At 40.8% G+C, this 13,700-nt stretch overlaps 1 protein-coding gene across 5 annotated transcripts in view; it reads left to right on the top strand.

Moving 5' to 3' along the window:
- LOC126334230 (intraflagellar transport protein 46 homolog) overlaps positions 1-13,700 on the top strand; it is a 138,066-nt gene that overhangs the window by 21,405 nt on the left and 102,961 nt on the right. Inside the window, exon 1 of one of the 5 annotated variants that reach the window (XM_049996816.1) lies at positions 12,686-12,739. The exons of the other annotated variants lie outside the window; for them this stretch is intronic. Within the exon in view, the coding sequence (XP_049852773.1) occupies positions 12,689-12,739 (51 nt within the window). The 5' untranslated portion in view covers positions 12,686-12,688. Of the gene's footprint in view, positions 1-12,685; positions 12,740-13,700 lie in introns of those variants that run through there. 5 annotated transcript variants of the gene reach the window in all.

The following is a 13,700-nucleotide window of genomic DNA, read 5'->3' as shown; positions in this document are numbered from 1 at the left end:
AAGGGGAAACTTTATTGACACATTCCTGGGGTCAGATACATCACATGATCACACTGACAGAACCACAGGCACATAGACACAGGCAACAGAGCATCCACAATGTCGGCACTAGTACAGTGTATATCCACCTTTCTCAGCAATGCAGGCTGCTATTCTCCCATGGGGACGATCGTAGAGATGCTGGATGTAGTCCTGTGGAACGGCTTGTCATGCCATTTCCATCTGGCGCCTCAGTTGGACCAGCGTTCGTGCTGGACGTGCAGACCGCTCGAGACGATGCTTCATCCAGTCCCAAACATGCTCAATGGGGGACAGATCCGGAGATCTTGCTGGCCAGGTTAGTTGACTTACACCTTCTAGAGCACGTTGGGTGGCACGGGATACATGCGGACGTGCATTGTCCTGTTGGAACAGCTAGTTCCCTCGCCGGTCTACGAATGGTAGAACGATGGGTTCGATGACGGTTTGGATGTACCGTGCACTATTCAGTGTCCCCTCGACGATCACCAAAGGTGTATGGCCAGTGTAGGAGATCGCTCCCCACACCATGATGCCAGGTGTTGGCCCTGTGTGCCTTGGTCGTATGTAGTCCTGATTGTGGCGCTCACCTGCACGGCGCCAAACACGCATACGACCTTTATGGGCACCAAGGCAGAAGCGACTCTCATCGCTAAAGACAACATGTCTCCATTCGTCCCTCCATTCACGCCTGTCGCGACACCACTGGAGGCGGGCTGCACGATGTTGGGGCGTGAGCGGAAGACGGCCTAACGGTGTGCGGGACCGTAGCCCAGCTTCATGGAGGCGGTTGCGAATGGTCCTCGCCGATACCCCAGGAGCAACAGTGTCCCTAATTTGCTGGGAAGTGGCGGTGCGGTCCCCTACGGCACTGCGTAGGATCCTACAGTCTTGGCGTGCATCCGTGCGTCGCTGCGGTCCGGTCCCAGGTCGACGGGCACGTGCACCTTCCGCCGACCACTGGCGACAACATCGATGTACTGTGGAGACCTCACGCCCCACGTGTTGAGCAATTCGGCGGTACGTCCACCCGGCCTCCCGCATGCCCACTATACGCCCTCGCTCAAAGTCCGTCAACTGCACATACGGTTCACGTCCACAATGTCGCGGCATGCTACCAGTGTTAAAGACTGCGATGGAGCTCCGTATGCCACGGCAAACTGGCTGACACTGACGGCGGCGGTGCACAAATGCTGCGCAGCTAGCGCCATTCGACCGCCAACACCGCGGTTCCTGGTGTGTCCGCTGTGCCGTGCGTGTAATCATTGCTTGTACAGCCCTCTCACAGTGTCTGGAGCAAGTATGGTGGGTCTGACACACTGGTGTTAATATGTTCTTTTTTCCATTTCCAGGAGTGTAGATGAGCACTGTCTGCAATGATTAACACTATCGTATATATCTTATACACATAGAAGGGGAGGAAAAGGAAAGATACTGTATACATGTTTGAAAACTAATAATTTTTTATAGGAATCCCAAACAGGAAGCCCATATATCTTTGGGTTTCCTATGGCTGCCATTACCTGTGTAGGATGGAGTGTCACCTAATCAAAAAACCCTTGTGAATACCTCACACCGTTACCTGAATAGCAGCCTCTGATGTGTAGTGCACACCTGATCCATTTAGAGGGTCCCTTCAGGTCTGAACCCTCAACTGTCTTACTGTCTGGGTGATATACCTACATCTGTTTTGAGATTATCACTTGCAATCGATGTCACTGGAAGAGTCTTAAATTTTATGAGGTTACACAAAACGAGACATTTATGGTGCAGAGGAAGTAGAGTTTCCGTTGTTGTTGATTGCTTTTGGTGGGCTTCAAATTTCTTATAGAACTACTCAGTCAGAACCATGTAGCCATTGACATAATCTATAAAGTATCCTGGTAGTTTAGCTGATGACCTTAGATATGTTTTGTGATGCTGCCTTGCTTTTACTGCTGCCCTTTGTATAGAGGTGTATCTGATGTGGTTGTCTCCACTATCAGTGGCTCTACTTCTGTGGCTCGTACTGATTTAAGTTCCCACCTCTCCAAAGATTCTGGCCAAGGCTGGCAGAACCTATGCACTGTTGAGGTGGATGAGATGGCGAAAGATGAGATGTCAGTCTAACAACCTAAGTAGATGCTGGTATAGGAGTTGCGAAGGAGTACTATTTCCAACACCAGGGACATGAGGAACTCTCATTCTGGAGACAGGAATGGACTGATGGCTGATGTGGGAATTGAAATAAGTGGCGATATAGAACCTACTGCTGCTAGAAGTAGCAGCTCGGAGTGCTCGGCAGATCAATTGGGATGCATCTCATTGGGTCGGTGTGTTGGACAATCTCCTTGGAAGAACCATGTCATATGGCTGGAAAGTATGCTGGCCTGGTCACAGCAGTTGCTGCCCAGTCTATTGGATGAGGCTGAGTACTATGCAGGTCTGTTGGTCATGGAGCAATTCCACTGGGCTATTCATGTTTAATGGTGTATTGTAAAATCCAGATGTTTGATGTAGTGTCTGTGCCCAGCCTTCTTCGAAAGAAAAAAAAAAGGAAGGAAAAGAAAGTAATTTATGCCTACTGTTGTCAAAACTCTTTATTCACTGTGATTGCTATCTCAAGTATTCCTCATTTTCAAGCAAAAACCACAAATTCAAGTATGCACGCAGGCATAAATGTGGACGTTTTCCAAGCTTGAAGCAAGTATGAAAGGCATCTAGATTATAAAGTGAACAGGTTTAAACAAACCATGATGGTAACGTGGTATTCTAATATTTATACTGTCCTGCTTGACAGACTATCAGGTTAGTACACGGGGACTCAGTGCTCATTGTAGATGAGAGCTAAGACTTCTGGCTGGAATGCTTCAGGGAAGGCAACTTGATCACTCTTTGGCAGATGAGGAATGCACAGCATCATTTAGTGTACCCTTAACAGGTGATGGTGGAAAATATGCTTCTGATTCGTAGATAGCATTATTGTTAAGTCCTGAGGCTATCTGTTGTGGGGTTTATGTTTTGCATGTTGTTGTCCCCCGTTCCCACATTCGTGATACATGTTTCCATCAGTGCTGGTTCATAAGGCTGTCAGGGTCAGATGAAAAAAAGGAAGGAAGATTAGAGTTTAATTTATTGTTGACAGCGAGATCATTAGAGATGAATCTCAAGCTTGGATTATGAAAGGATGGGAAAGGAAATCAGCTGTGCCCTTATCAAAGGACCCATCCCAATATTTGCCTGGAGTGATTTAGGGAAAACACAGAGCCTAAATCTGGTTGGCCAGATGGGGATTTGAACCCTTGTAAACCGAATCTAGTCTAGTGTGCTGACCACTCACCACCTCACTCAGTGGGAGACAGATCAAGACTTGGCAACAAACCTCATGGAAATACTGAAATAGTTGTTGAATCCCACTGGAATGCTTCAGCAATGATATGGCAAAAAAAGATAATATACTTACAGTCTCATAACAAGAGAACTCTGTTCTGAATGCTACATAGTGGTCAGAGCTCTCTTGAGAGAAGATGACTTTCATTGCCATTCTCACACTGAATCTATAATGGTAAGTGAACAGCATTGAAGAGAGCCAGCTAAAGATATTTAATGTGTCATTGCGATGGAGCATCTCAATGTAATACAGCATGTAGAGCATTCTTACGCAGCTGAGTTATGCCACACATCTAATACTGAGAAGGGTGTAGATATGTCCAAAAGCTATCAATTGCATAATGAAATTTACTAGTGGAGTGGAGTCCAAGGACATGTAGGTTGTTAGAGATATAAGCAGTGCCAGGACTTTGGCATTGAGTTAGAAAGGGACCTAGTGATTGGCAGTGATTAAGTGATTCCATAAATGCCTGTCATGGTTCAGTGTCTGCTGGTCCACCACATGAACAGATTCCATTTGAATTGGAGCCCCAGGTAGGGAGCCTGTTGATACTGTTACAAATGGATGCAAGGTGGCTCTCACAAGCATAATTCTCACAGATGAGCAAGTTGTCCAGTTGAAGCATCAGAAAGAACCCACACAGGATAGAAGCATCCAAGGGCATTGTCCTTGGCATTATTGTACTGCTGGGTCAGTGAAACAGTGCTGTTGTGAAGGTATTATGTTGTAATATTGTTGCTGCAAACTCAAGCTACCTGTATTAGCTCAAAGTTCTGAGAGATGGATTAGACAATTTGGGAGTGTTGGCCAAACATACTATACTGATTCAAAATATCTGGTAGCATGGGGTAGCATCAGATTTGGCTCACTTGGAGTGAATGCAGACAATTTGGCTGCATTGACTCCATTGTAGGTAGATGGTCTACTCTAAATACGATTGGCCAGGTTGTGTGATGCAGTGAAGATAACACCACCACTGTGATGCAGTGTGCATGCATGGTAATATTAGTGGGTAAGTGCGTCAACCGTTTCATCCAGTGTGAAGGCGCAATGCTTCTGCTGGCATGTCTGATTCTATACAAGCAGAAGAACCTAAGTAACTCACAAAACATGCTAAGAAGTAGTATTTGTCTTGATGTGCTTCAGCACCAGGTAGTGGTAAAGATGTGTGCCAAGATCTTCTTAGCTGCTGTTGAATGCCAGTAGTAGGGTGAGTGCTTGCTTTTCCATTGGCAAAAAATTGATAGTTCACACTGGTGACAATTGCATTAGAAGCTGCTGTTGCTGTATTGCCTGTTCTGACGCAAGTTTTAATATGATCTGTTTCATGCCATAACTGAGAACTGATTGACCAAAATCAAAATAACTGAAAGACAGACTACTAACTCTAATTATGACAGCTTGATATTTCCTAATATAAACTGTTACAGTCACAACAGTTTGTATATAAAAATACTACTGCTCTAAAGAATAAATGCAGACTTGTTTTCTTTGAGAGGTATAGGAATTGTTAAAACTGCTTATATATTTCAGTTACAGCCACAGAAAGATACAAGGAGAGGCGGTCACCTGAATTATTTCACAGCTGTGACAGAAATAAATCACCAGTTGTAATTCTCTGAGAATTATAAACAATATTATAAAAGAACAGATTGCTTCTCAGCATAAAGGTTACATGATGAGTTGTAGATAAGCACGATGAGAAGACTGTTCGAAATAAACTTTTAGCCAAAGCCTTGTTTGGAAAAGAGAAACACACACATATTCACACAAGCAAACACACCCACACATGCATCACTGCTACCTCTGGCCACTTCAGCCAAACTGCAACATAAACACATTGAATGGGAGCACAATTCCAGAGGAGGGTGGAATATGGGGAGCAATAGCAGGATATGGGTGGGAGAAGAGGAATTGGCACTGCCTGGCAGAGCATACAGGGACTAGAGGTGACAGGTCGGGGCTGCTGAATACAGCATCTTGAGGCTATGGGGGAGGGAGAGGGGGAGGGAAGAGGGAATTTGTAGCAGAAATGAGAGGAAAAGAGAAGAGGAAAAGACCAGTGGGTGCACTGGCAGAGAGCAGTGTACCATGAGCATGAGGGGAAGCGAATAATGTGAAGGTGACATAACAGAGGGGCAGAAACAGGTGGGTGGAGGGTGTGGGGACAGTAGGTTACCATATTGAGGTTGGGATGACTGTGGGAGTGGAGAATGTGTTGTAAGGATGATTCCCGTATGCGCAGTTCAGAAAAGCTGGTGGTGGTGGGGAGGATCCAGATGGCCAAGGTTGTGAAGCAGACTTCGAAATCACATATGTTATGTACAGCTGCATGTTGTACCACAGGGTGGTCCACTTTGCCGTTGGCCACATTTTGGTGGTGGACATTCAGCCTCGTGGACATCTGGTTGGTGGTCATACCAGAATAAAAAGCTGAACAATGATGACAGCAGAGCTGGTATATAACATGGCTGCTTTCACAGGTGGGCCAACCTCTGATGGGGAAGGATAAGCCCATGAGACAGGGGTGTAATAGCCAGAATCCAGGTTTCCATCATTATATTATTGAGAAACACAGGAAAGAGTTGGTTTTGATTTCCTTTCCAACAACAAGGAGGAATACAGCCAGCCTTTTTGTCTTTGGGATTCGGATTCTGCATTGTCAGAATCTTGTGATACCTCACCCTGTCACAACCTGATAACATACAGTACATTGAAACAATTGCACCTGCAGTCGAAGGAGATCCTCCTTCACCTCTTTAATACAATTTGGATAACAGTCATATTTCCCAACTCATGGAAAGAATCTATTTTAATCCCAACTTTTGAAACCAGGGAAGGATCAGACTAACCCCATTAGTTATTGTAGTGTCAGTCTCATAAGCTGCATAGGAAAGACACTGGAGCATACAATCAACCAGCAGCTAGTGTGGGTTTTTGAAACCAGGTCACTACTCAGTCACTCCCAGAAGGTCTTGCTGTACACTTAGTAACCTGACTCGGTTCACAGCAGCGACTCAACAAGCTTTCCTCCATAAGCAATGCCTTGTCAGTGTATTCTTTGATACAGAAAAGGCATACTATACTACCTGGAGGCATAATATTTTGTTTCAGCTCTATGAGTGGAGTTTTCTTGGGTATTTTTTGTACCAGGTCGGGAGTTACCTATCTGACTGTTTTAAGCAGGAGAATGGTGTCCCTCAAGGGAGTGTTTTAAGTATAATGTTGTTTGCCTTTGTAGTCAACAGTATTACGTCCACAGTAAGGTGTCCTGTGCAATGTTCCTTGTTTGTAGACAAATTATACATCTGTGTCCTCTCAAATCTTGCAACAATTACTTGACAACTGAATCTGACAATCAAGTGGCTGTAGGAAAGGTTATATACCACAGGTTTTAAATTTCCTTTGGAGAAAACTGTATGTCTTGCTTTTAATTGCTCCTGCACTCTTTTTAATTCACCCTTTTTAAATCTGGTGGCACTGTTCTCACTTTGAAGGAAATAGTGAAATATCTGGGCCTCCCTTTTAATAAGAGGCTAAAGTAGCTGCCACATCTTAAAGAGCTGAAGGTAAGATGCCCCAATGCTTTGAACTTCCTTAACTGCACAACAACTTAAAGAATTGTAGATAAGATGCCTCGAAGCTTCGAACAACCTTAAATGCATTTGTCATAGGTCCTGGGGAGCTGAGAGGGCATGTGTGCTCCAACTCTTATAATGCCTTCGTGTAATGCTGGCTTTAGTATGGATGCCAGATTTATGGGTCTGCAAGACTTTCATACCTTAGAATTCGAGACACAGTTCACCATTACAGTATTAAGCTGTCAACAAGGGCTTATCACACTAGTCAAATTGTTAGCCTATGAGCTGAGGCTGGTGAGCCTCCTGTGTCTATTCAGTGTTTCCTCCTCATAGAACACCAAGCTTACTGTCTGTTCCAAATTTGTTAGCTTTCATTTTCATTGCCCAGCCAGCACTGGAACGTGTGTTCCATAATCGTCCATGTGCAATGAGGACATTTAGGATCTGTGTGAGGTAGAGCCTTGAATTACAGCAAGTTGCGAGCATTAAGGTCTAAAGTCAGGGGTGGAGCAAGGGATACCACTGTCTACTAAAGAGGCCCAGGCTACTTTTCAAATTGACTGCATACCAGATGAATTGTACCCCAGACTATATTTTTAAAATTAAACTTAATGAGATTTTAAATATCCACCTTGATTTTATTAGACTTTACATGAATGGGTCTAAGTAATGGGTTTAATTGGGTGTTCTATTGTGTTCCCCAACATTGTTCTCAGGTTAGGACTCCCAGAATAGTTTTCAGTCTATTGTGCAGAATTTTCTGCTATCCTGAGGGCACTGGAGCAGAAGAGGCATCTATGTGGTAAGAAATTTCTCATCTGCTCCAATTCCCAAAGTGCCATTCTTGCTATTGCTCAGATGTACCCAGATATCAGATAGTGTAAGAAGTGCATGATGCTCTCCTTCTCTTACAAAGGCAGGAAAAGGAAATAATTTTCTGCTGGGTTCAAGTACATGTATGGATCCGAGGAATGTATAATGACCTGAGGGCAGATTTGGATCTCCCACAGGACCTGCCCTCTGTTTTAACTGATAATGTAGTGTGTGTTGTTGGTGTTTTAAGATTTTGTGTGATGTCCTAATTTGTTCCCTTATTGACTCGGCCACACATTATTTCTAAGTAGTCGTGTGTCCCATTTTTAACTGTGTCTGTAATGGTATTTTATCTTTGAATTTATCTAGCTATTTTGCTGTTTTGTCCCACTTTTAGTGATGGTCTTTTATGATGCTCACAGTAAATGGGTTATCTTGTCAATTCACATTTGTGGATACAACTGTGTCTTCAATTTGTTGTTATTTTTAATAGATTTTTCCTATGCTCATCTGTATTTAATTCAAGCAAGGGTGTTGGTGACATTGCTGTTTAGTGCCCTAACCCACAAATCATCATCATTATCTTTGTCACCCCCACAACGTACTTAAGAAATCACATTTCAGAGGCTTGGACTACACTTTCGCCCTTGCTGGTGAGGACCTGTGCTTCAGCCCCATATAACCTGTTAGTACTGCCTCAGTCTTGTAGAACTTCAGCATTGTTTCCTTCCTTTGTTTGTATCTTAGCATTCTACTGGTTGTATTACACATTCTATTAAATTTTTCAACTTTCTTTTCAGTAGTGAGTTCTCCAAAAGGTGAGAATGTACAGCCAATGAAAGTAAACTGGCTGACCTATTTAATGTTTTTTTTTAATTAGTAAGCAGATTGCAGCAAATTTGAGTTGAACAACAAAATGCCATGGGTTCTGTTTTATGCAGCAAGATTTCAAAATATTATTTTTCGCTTAGATTATTCAAGCAAACAGAACTCATGGTAACATGTGTTTGGAATATGAAACTATTACCTAATCACCAGAAAACAGGAAGTGTCAAGAGAAAGCCATCGCTCTTAACATCATTATTAGAACTAACTGTAGAAGTTTTATTTTTCATTCTTGAAGGTATTTTGAATAATATTCTTCTGATCATCTTCTCAAAACATATGTGTCTTGTCACATAGGTTTTTTAGTGCTTCTATAACATGCTTTGGGTTTTCTCTTGTGTCCCTCATGTCCTAAAGCATAACCCTCAGTTTTCTGTCAAAAGCTTTGATGGAATGTAAATAAAATGTAGGCGTTGCAGCTCCACTTTCTTCTTCCCTCAGTTATCTGTTTCATGATGAAAACATTGTCAACACAGGCTCTACCATTGAAAAATATTCTCTGCTACTGTGGCAAGAATATCTCAAAGATTAGGGGGAGTTGAGATGTAAGTATTCAGATATAAAGTTTATATGTAGAGTTCAAAATTCTGAGTCCTCAGTAACTATGAAGATTAGACTTGTCTCCTTTCTTGACTATGAGAACTAGAACAAAACACTATTTATAAGTGAATTAATGTTACATAATACATATCATCAGAGAAACAGTTTCCCTCTCAAGCTATGCACTCTTTTGTTCTATATTCTCAGTATTGTTCTTGGTCTTTCTTTCTGCTTTTTTCAGGATATTGGTTTACATAGGTGCATGAAAGAGAAAAAAGCAGAACTATTCTCAGACTGGCAGACAGGAGCAATAATGATTAGTTGCTAACTTTGATTAACAGCATGTATATTTTCATTTTATTTTGAATGTTTAATGTATTGCTTGTGTATACTATTTAATAGTGAATGGACACAATGATTTTAAATAACATTTTAATTTATATCTGGATACTGATGCTTTTAATGTTGTTTGGTACATTTTGTGTAGAAAGCAGTCAGCCTTTATAGGGAGCTTGTCACCAGGTAAAGCTATATTCCTTGTTTGTGATAATTACTCATACCGTTTGTGTTACACACCCCTGGTTAGCAAAGTAGCTCAGTTCAGTTTTACATGTGTGATTGTTTCAAATGCATAAAATGAGGTAACAGTTAATGCACAAGGTGGTATCCTATAGTTCACAACATAAGTTAATTAAAATTATTGTGCCTTAGTTACATCTTATTCTGACCAATCTCCTTCAAAGTAGTCTCCATGGAAGCAACTATATCAGTCAATGCTTCTGCCACTTTGAAATGCATTCTGGAACTCTCTCTTTGGATGTTTAATACTTATGCAGTTCCATTTGTATCTCCTCCGTCGTATCATATCTTCACCACTTCAATGTGCCTTTCATCTTTGGGAAGAGGAAGAAGTCACATACAGACAAGTCTAGTGAGCAACAGTTGTTACCTTGTTTTTAGTCAAAAATTCCTGAATAATGTAGGCTGTATGTTGTCATGATTGACACTGACTTTTTTACTCTTGGCTTGTTGATATTTTTTGGCTGGCGTGAAGAACCCTTCCATTACAATGATTTCTGCTTAGTTTCAGAGCTGTAGCCATAAACCCAAATTTTGCCACCAATGCTAAGCTTTGAACAAATGTGTGGATCAACTAGAAGTAGTTGTTTATGTTCCGTACAGAATTCTGTACAATGTTGTTCCTGATTGTCTTGAATCAGTTGTACAAATTTTGTCACAGTCATCCTTGGGTTTGATTCTTCTGACAGAAACATTCACACTTACCATAACTTATTTCCAAAGTGTTGCAGAAGTCCCGTGTGGTCTGCCTATGATCATTCAAAATCAGAACCTTCACTTCTGAACATTTTCTGATATGCCAGTTGCCAACCATTAGTGCACAGAATTCACATTTTGAGAACTTTTAGATACAACCTCATATTTAGTTCTCCTAATGATTTTTTGCAGGATTATCTTGTCACAAAAATTAGCTGCAGACCTAACTGTTTTCTTGTGTAGTTTCTCCGATCTTTGTAATATGTGTGTCTGCTGCATATACCCAAGTTATTCACACTTTCCTCATTAAGAATACATTTGTACTTATGTCATATGTCTGTACACAACACATGAGAATTTGTAATAGTGTACTTCATTGGAACTGATGCCAATCTCTTTAAGATAGATGTCACCTTATTTCGCTGTTTGTTTGATTTGAATTGCAAGTATGTTTGAAACATCTACTGGTGAATTCTATGCTGGACTTCGTGTCTCATTGGTAAAAGTTTGTTGGATTGCTGTAAAAATGGTTTTATGGGAAATATCCCAATAACGTACACCACACAAATTTTAATTAATATGACTTGTTCCACTTTTATTGCCGCTATTAACTACATAATGACCAGTTTTGCCTCTCGCATAAAATAATTTTCACAGGTAGGCACCTTCAGCATTGTTTTAGTTTAACAGTGGCAAATTATCTACAGTCACGTCTGAAGCCTCACAGTTGAATATCAAAATTGGCTTTTGATTACAGTCACTGAACTTCATAAACTTCCTTATCACTCATAGAAATAAATAGATGTTCGTGTTGCTGACATAAAGACGTGACCAGAATAGAAGTTACTTACAGAATTAATCAAAGCAGTTCACAAAGGATAATACAAAGTTACCACATGATGTTGATCGATAACAGACTTTCATGGGGGTGTAGGTTGTGCACTGATTGGTTCCAGACTGGAGGTTTTTGCAGGGAGTGTGTCATTTGAAGACTTGTGTATGAATACGTCTGTATTTTAGAAATTATTTGTTTGTTTGTAAAACTGCTGGTTAGAATTTATTAATTTGAATGAGCTATATGTTTTAACAAAGCCTTGGTTTTACAAAATTTGTAGTGAGTCAATAATGTACAAAAGATTACTTAACTATTTTGTACGTGTACACTGTGAATTACCTCTTTATGAGTACAGTTGCCACATTGAAAATTAGATAATTTGAGCAAATTTTAATTAGTGGATTAACTGATTAATGAACAGTGTCATTCAGACTAGATAATTTATAGCAACCAAAGTATAGTGTCAAATTTGGGAATGAAACAAGTATGATTGCACAAAAGGAGCAGTAGTAGGGGTATTTCCAAACTTCAATATGGATTATCTGATAAGTCAATTACAAGGGGCAGGCGAATGGAAATGAAAAAGATGGAAAAAGTAAATAAATTGTTTATTGTATCAAAAGTAATTACCATAACTCTTAACACATTTTCCCACTGCAAGATGAAATGGTCAATGCCTTCATGGAAAAATGTTTGTGGTTGCCTATGGAACCATGGTAGTACCCAGGCATCCACCTCCTTATCTGAAGCACATTGACAGCCATGAATGACTTTCTTTGAGGCACCAAGACTATGGAAATTTCATGGGGAGAGATTGGGACTGTAAAGAGGATGTATAAAGGCTTTCCAGCAAAACATCTGCAGCATAATCAAAACAACTTTGGGAATATGTGGGCCTGCCTACATGTTGCCAAGGCTGTTTTGATTACGCTGTAGAAGATTTGCTGGGATGCTCTTACACGTCCTCCATACTGTCCCAACCTCTCCCCATGCAATTTCCATATTTTTCATGCCCTGAAAATACATTTGTGGCCATTGATTTGCTTCAGATGAAAAGGTGTACACCTGGCTATAACCAAGGTTTCTTAGGCCACCACATAGATTTTTTTGTTAGGCATTGACCATCTTTTTTCACAGTGGGATACATATATTAATGGTTATGGCAGTTTCTTTTGAAATAATAAACTGTTTATTTACTTTTCTTCCATCTTTCCCACGGGTGTATATGTATTTGTAGTTTCTTGATATATGTCCACCCCCTCTGTTCATTTTTGCTGCCTTTGTTTTAGATTACAAGCAGTGTGCTGAAATGAAATTTTCAAGTTTTAAAATACTTTTGACTGGTTTGAAGAGTGGTGATACATTTAAGCCATGTTTTGCTCTGAGGCTCCAAGAAGGATCTTCACCAGTGCTCTGCCTGTTGTAAGACTTCCTACCTATTATTTAGATTAAAAGTTGTTTCTGAATCTTGAATTATTTTGGTTTGCTGTAGTTTTAGTATGGCATTGGACTGTTGATTTGTTTTACAGCATTTGTGGATAGTCTTACTCCCAAGGTATATTTATCACAGTAATGAAGTTCATAACTATGTGCCTACTTGACATGTGCCCTATCAAACTCATATTCTCATATCTGCTCATAACTAGTTCAGTAAATCAATAAACATGATGAGAAAGTTTTCTGGAAATTGTAAGCTGTTCATATTGAGTTAATTATACTTGGTGTTTAGAGAAAAGGGTCTCTGTGATATCTACTATTGACTCAAACAGCAGTGATATTTTTCCCGCTGTGAGGCGAAATAGTCAATGCCTTCATGGAAAAATGTCTATGGTTGCCTATGGAATGATGATTGTACTCAGGCATCGACCTCTTTATCTGAAGCTCATTAATGCCTGTGAATATTTGTCTTCAGGGTACCAAAACTATGGAAATTTCATGGGGTGAGACATTGGTTTCGTGCGGTAGTCAAAGTATTGTCTTTTATTATTGCAAACAAAAATACACAAAAATCACCTAGTTCCTGTCCTTTGGTGCATGATTATGCACACCCCACATGTCTGCAATCTGTTTGGTATGCGCTCTCAGTCCATATTGACTCATTCCTGTGCACCAAATCAGGAGGTGCCAAAACCACACCTATCACAGATTATTTCTGCTTGATGCTCCATCACCACTCTGATCCAATAATAATTTCTTCTTGCAAATAACAGCATCAATGCGATATAATTCTCCCTCAATTTTAAGTCCAACAACACTTAGTATTTAATAAGTTTCCCATACTTGCCAACAGCTCATTTTATTATGAAGCCACTAGCTGGTAAATCTGGTATTTCTATTCCTGTATTAAATAATTTTGTTGTATGCACTACTTGCTATTGCACAC

Source organism: Schistocerca gregaria, chromosome 2 (assembly GCF_023897955.1).
Source record: "Schistocerca gregaria isolate iqSchGreg1 chromosome 2, iqSchGreg1.2, whole genome shotgun sequence".
NCBI classification, from domain to species: Eukaryota; Metazoa; Arthropoda; class Insecta; order Orthoptera; family Acrididae; genus Schistocerca; species Schistocerca gregaria.
This window is presented reverse-complemented; position numbering and strand designations above follow the sequence as displayed.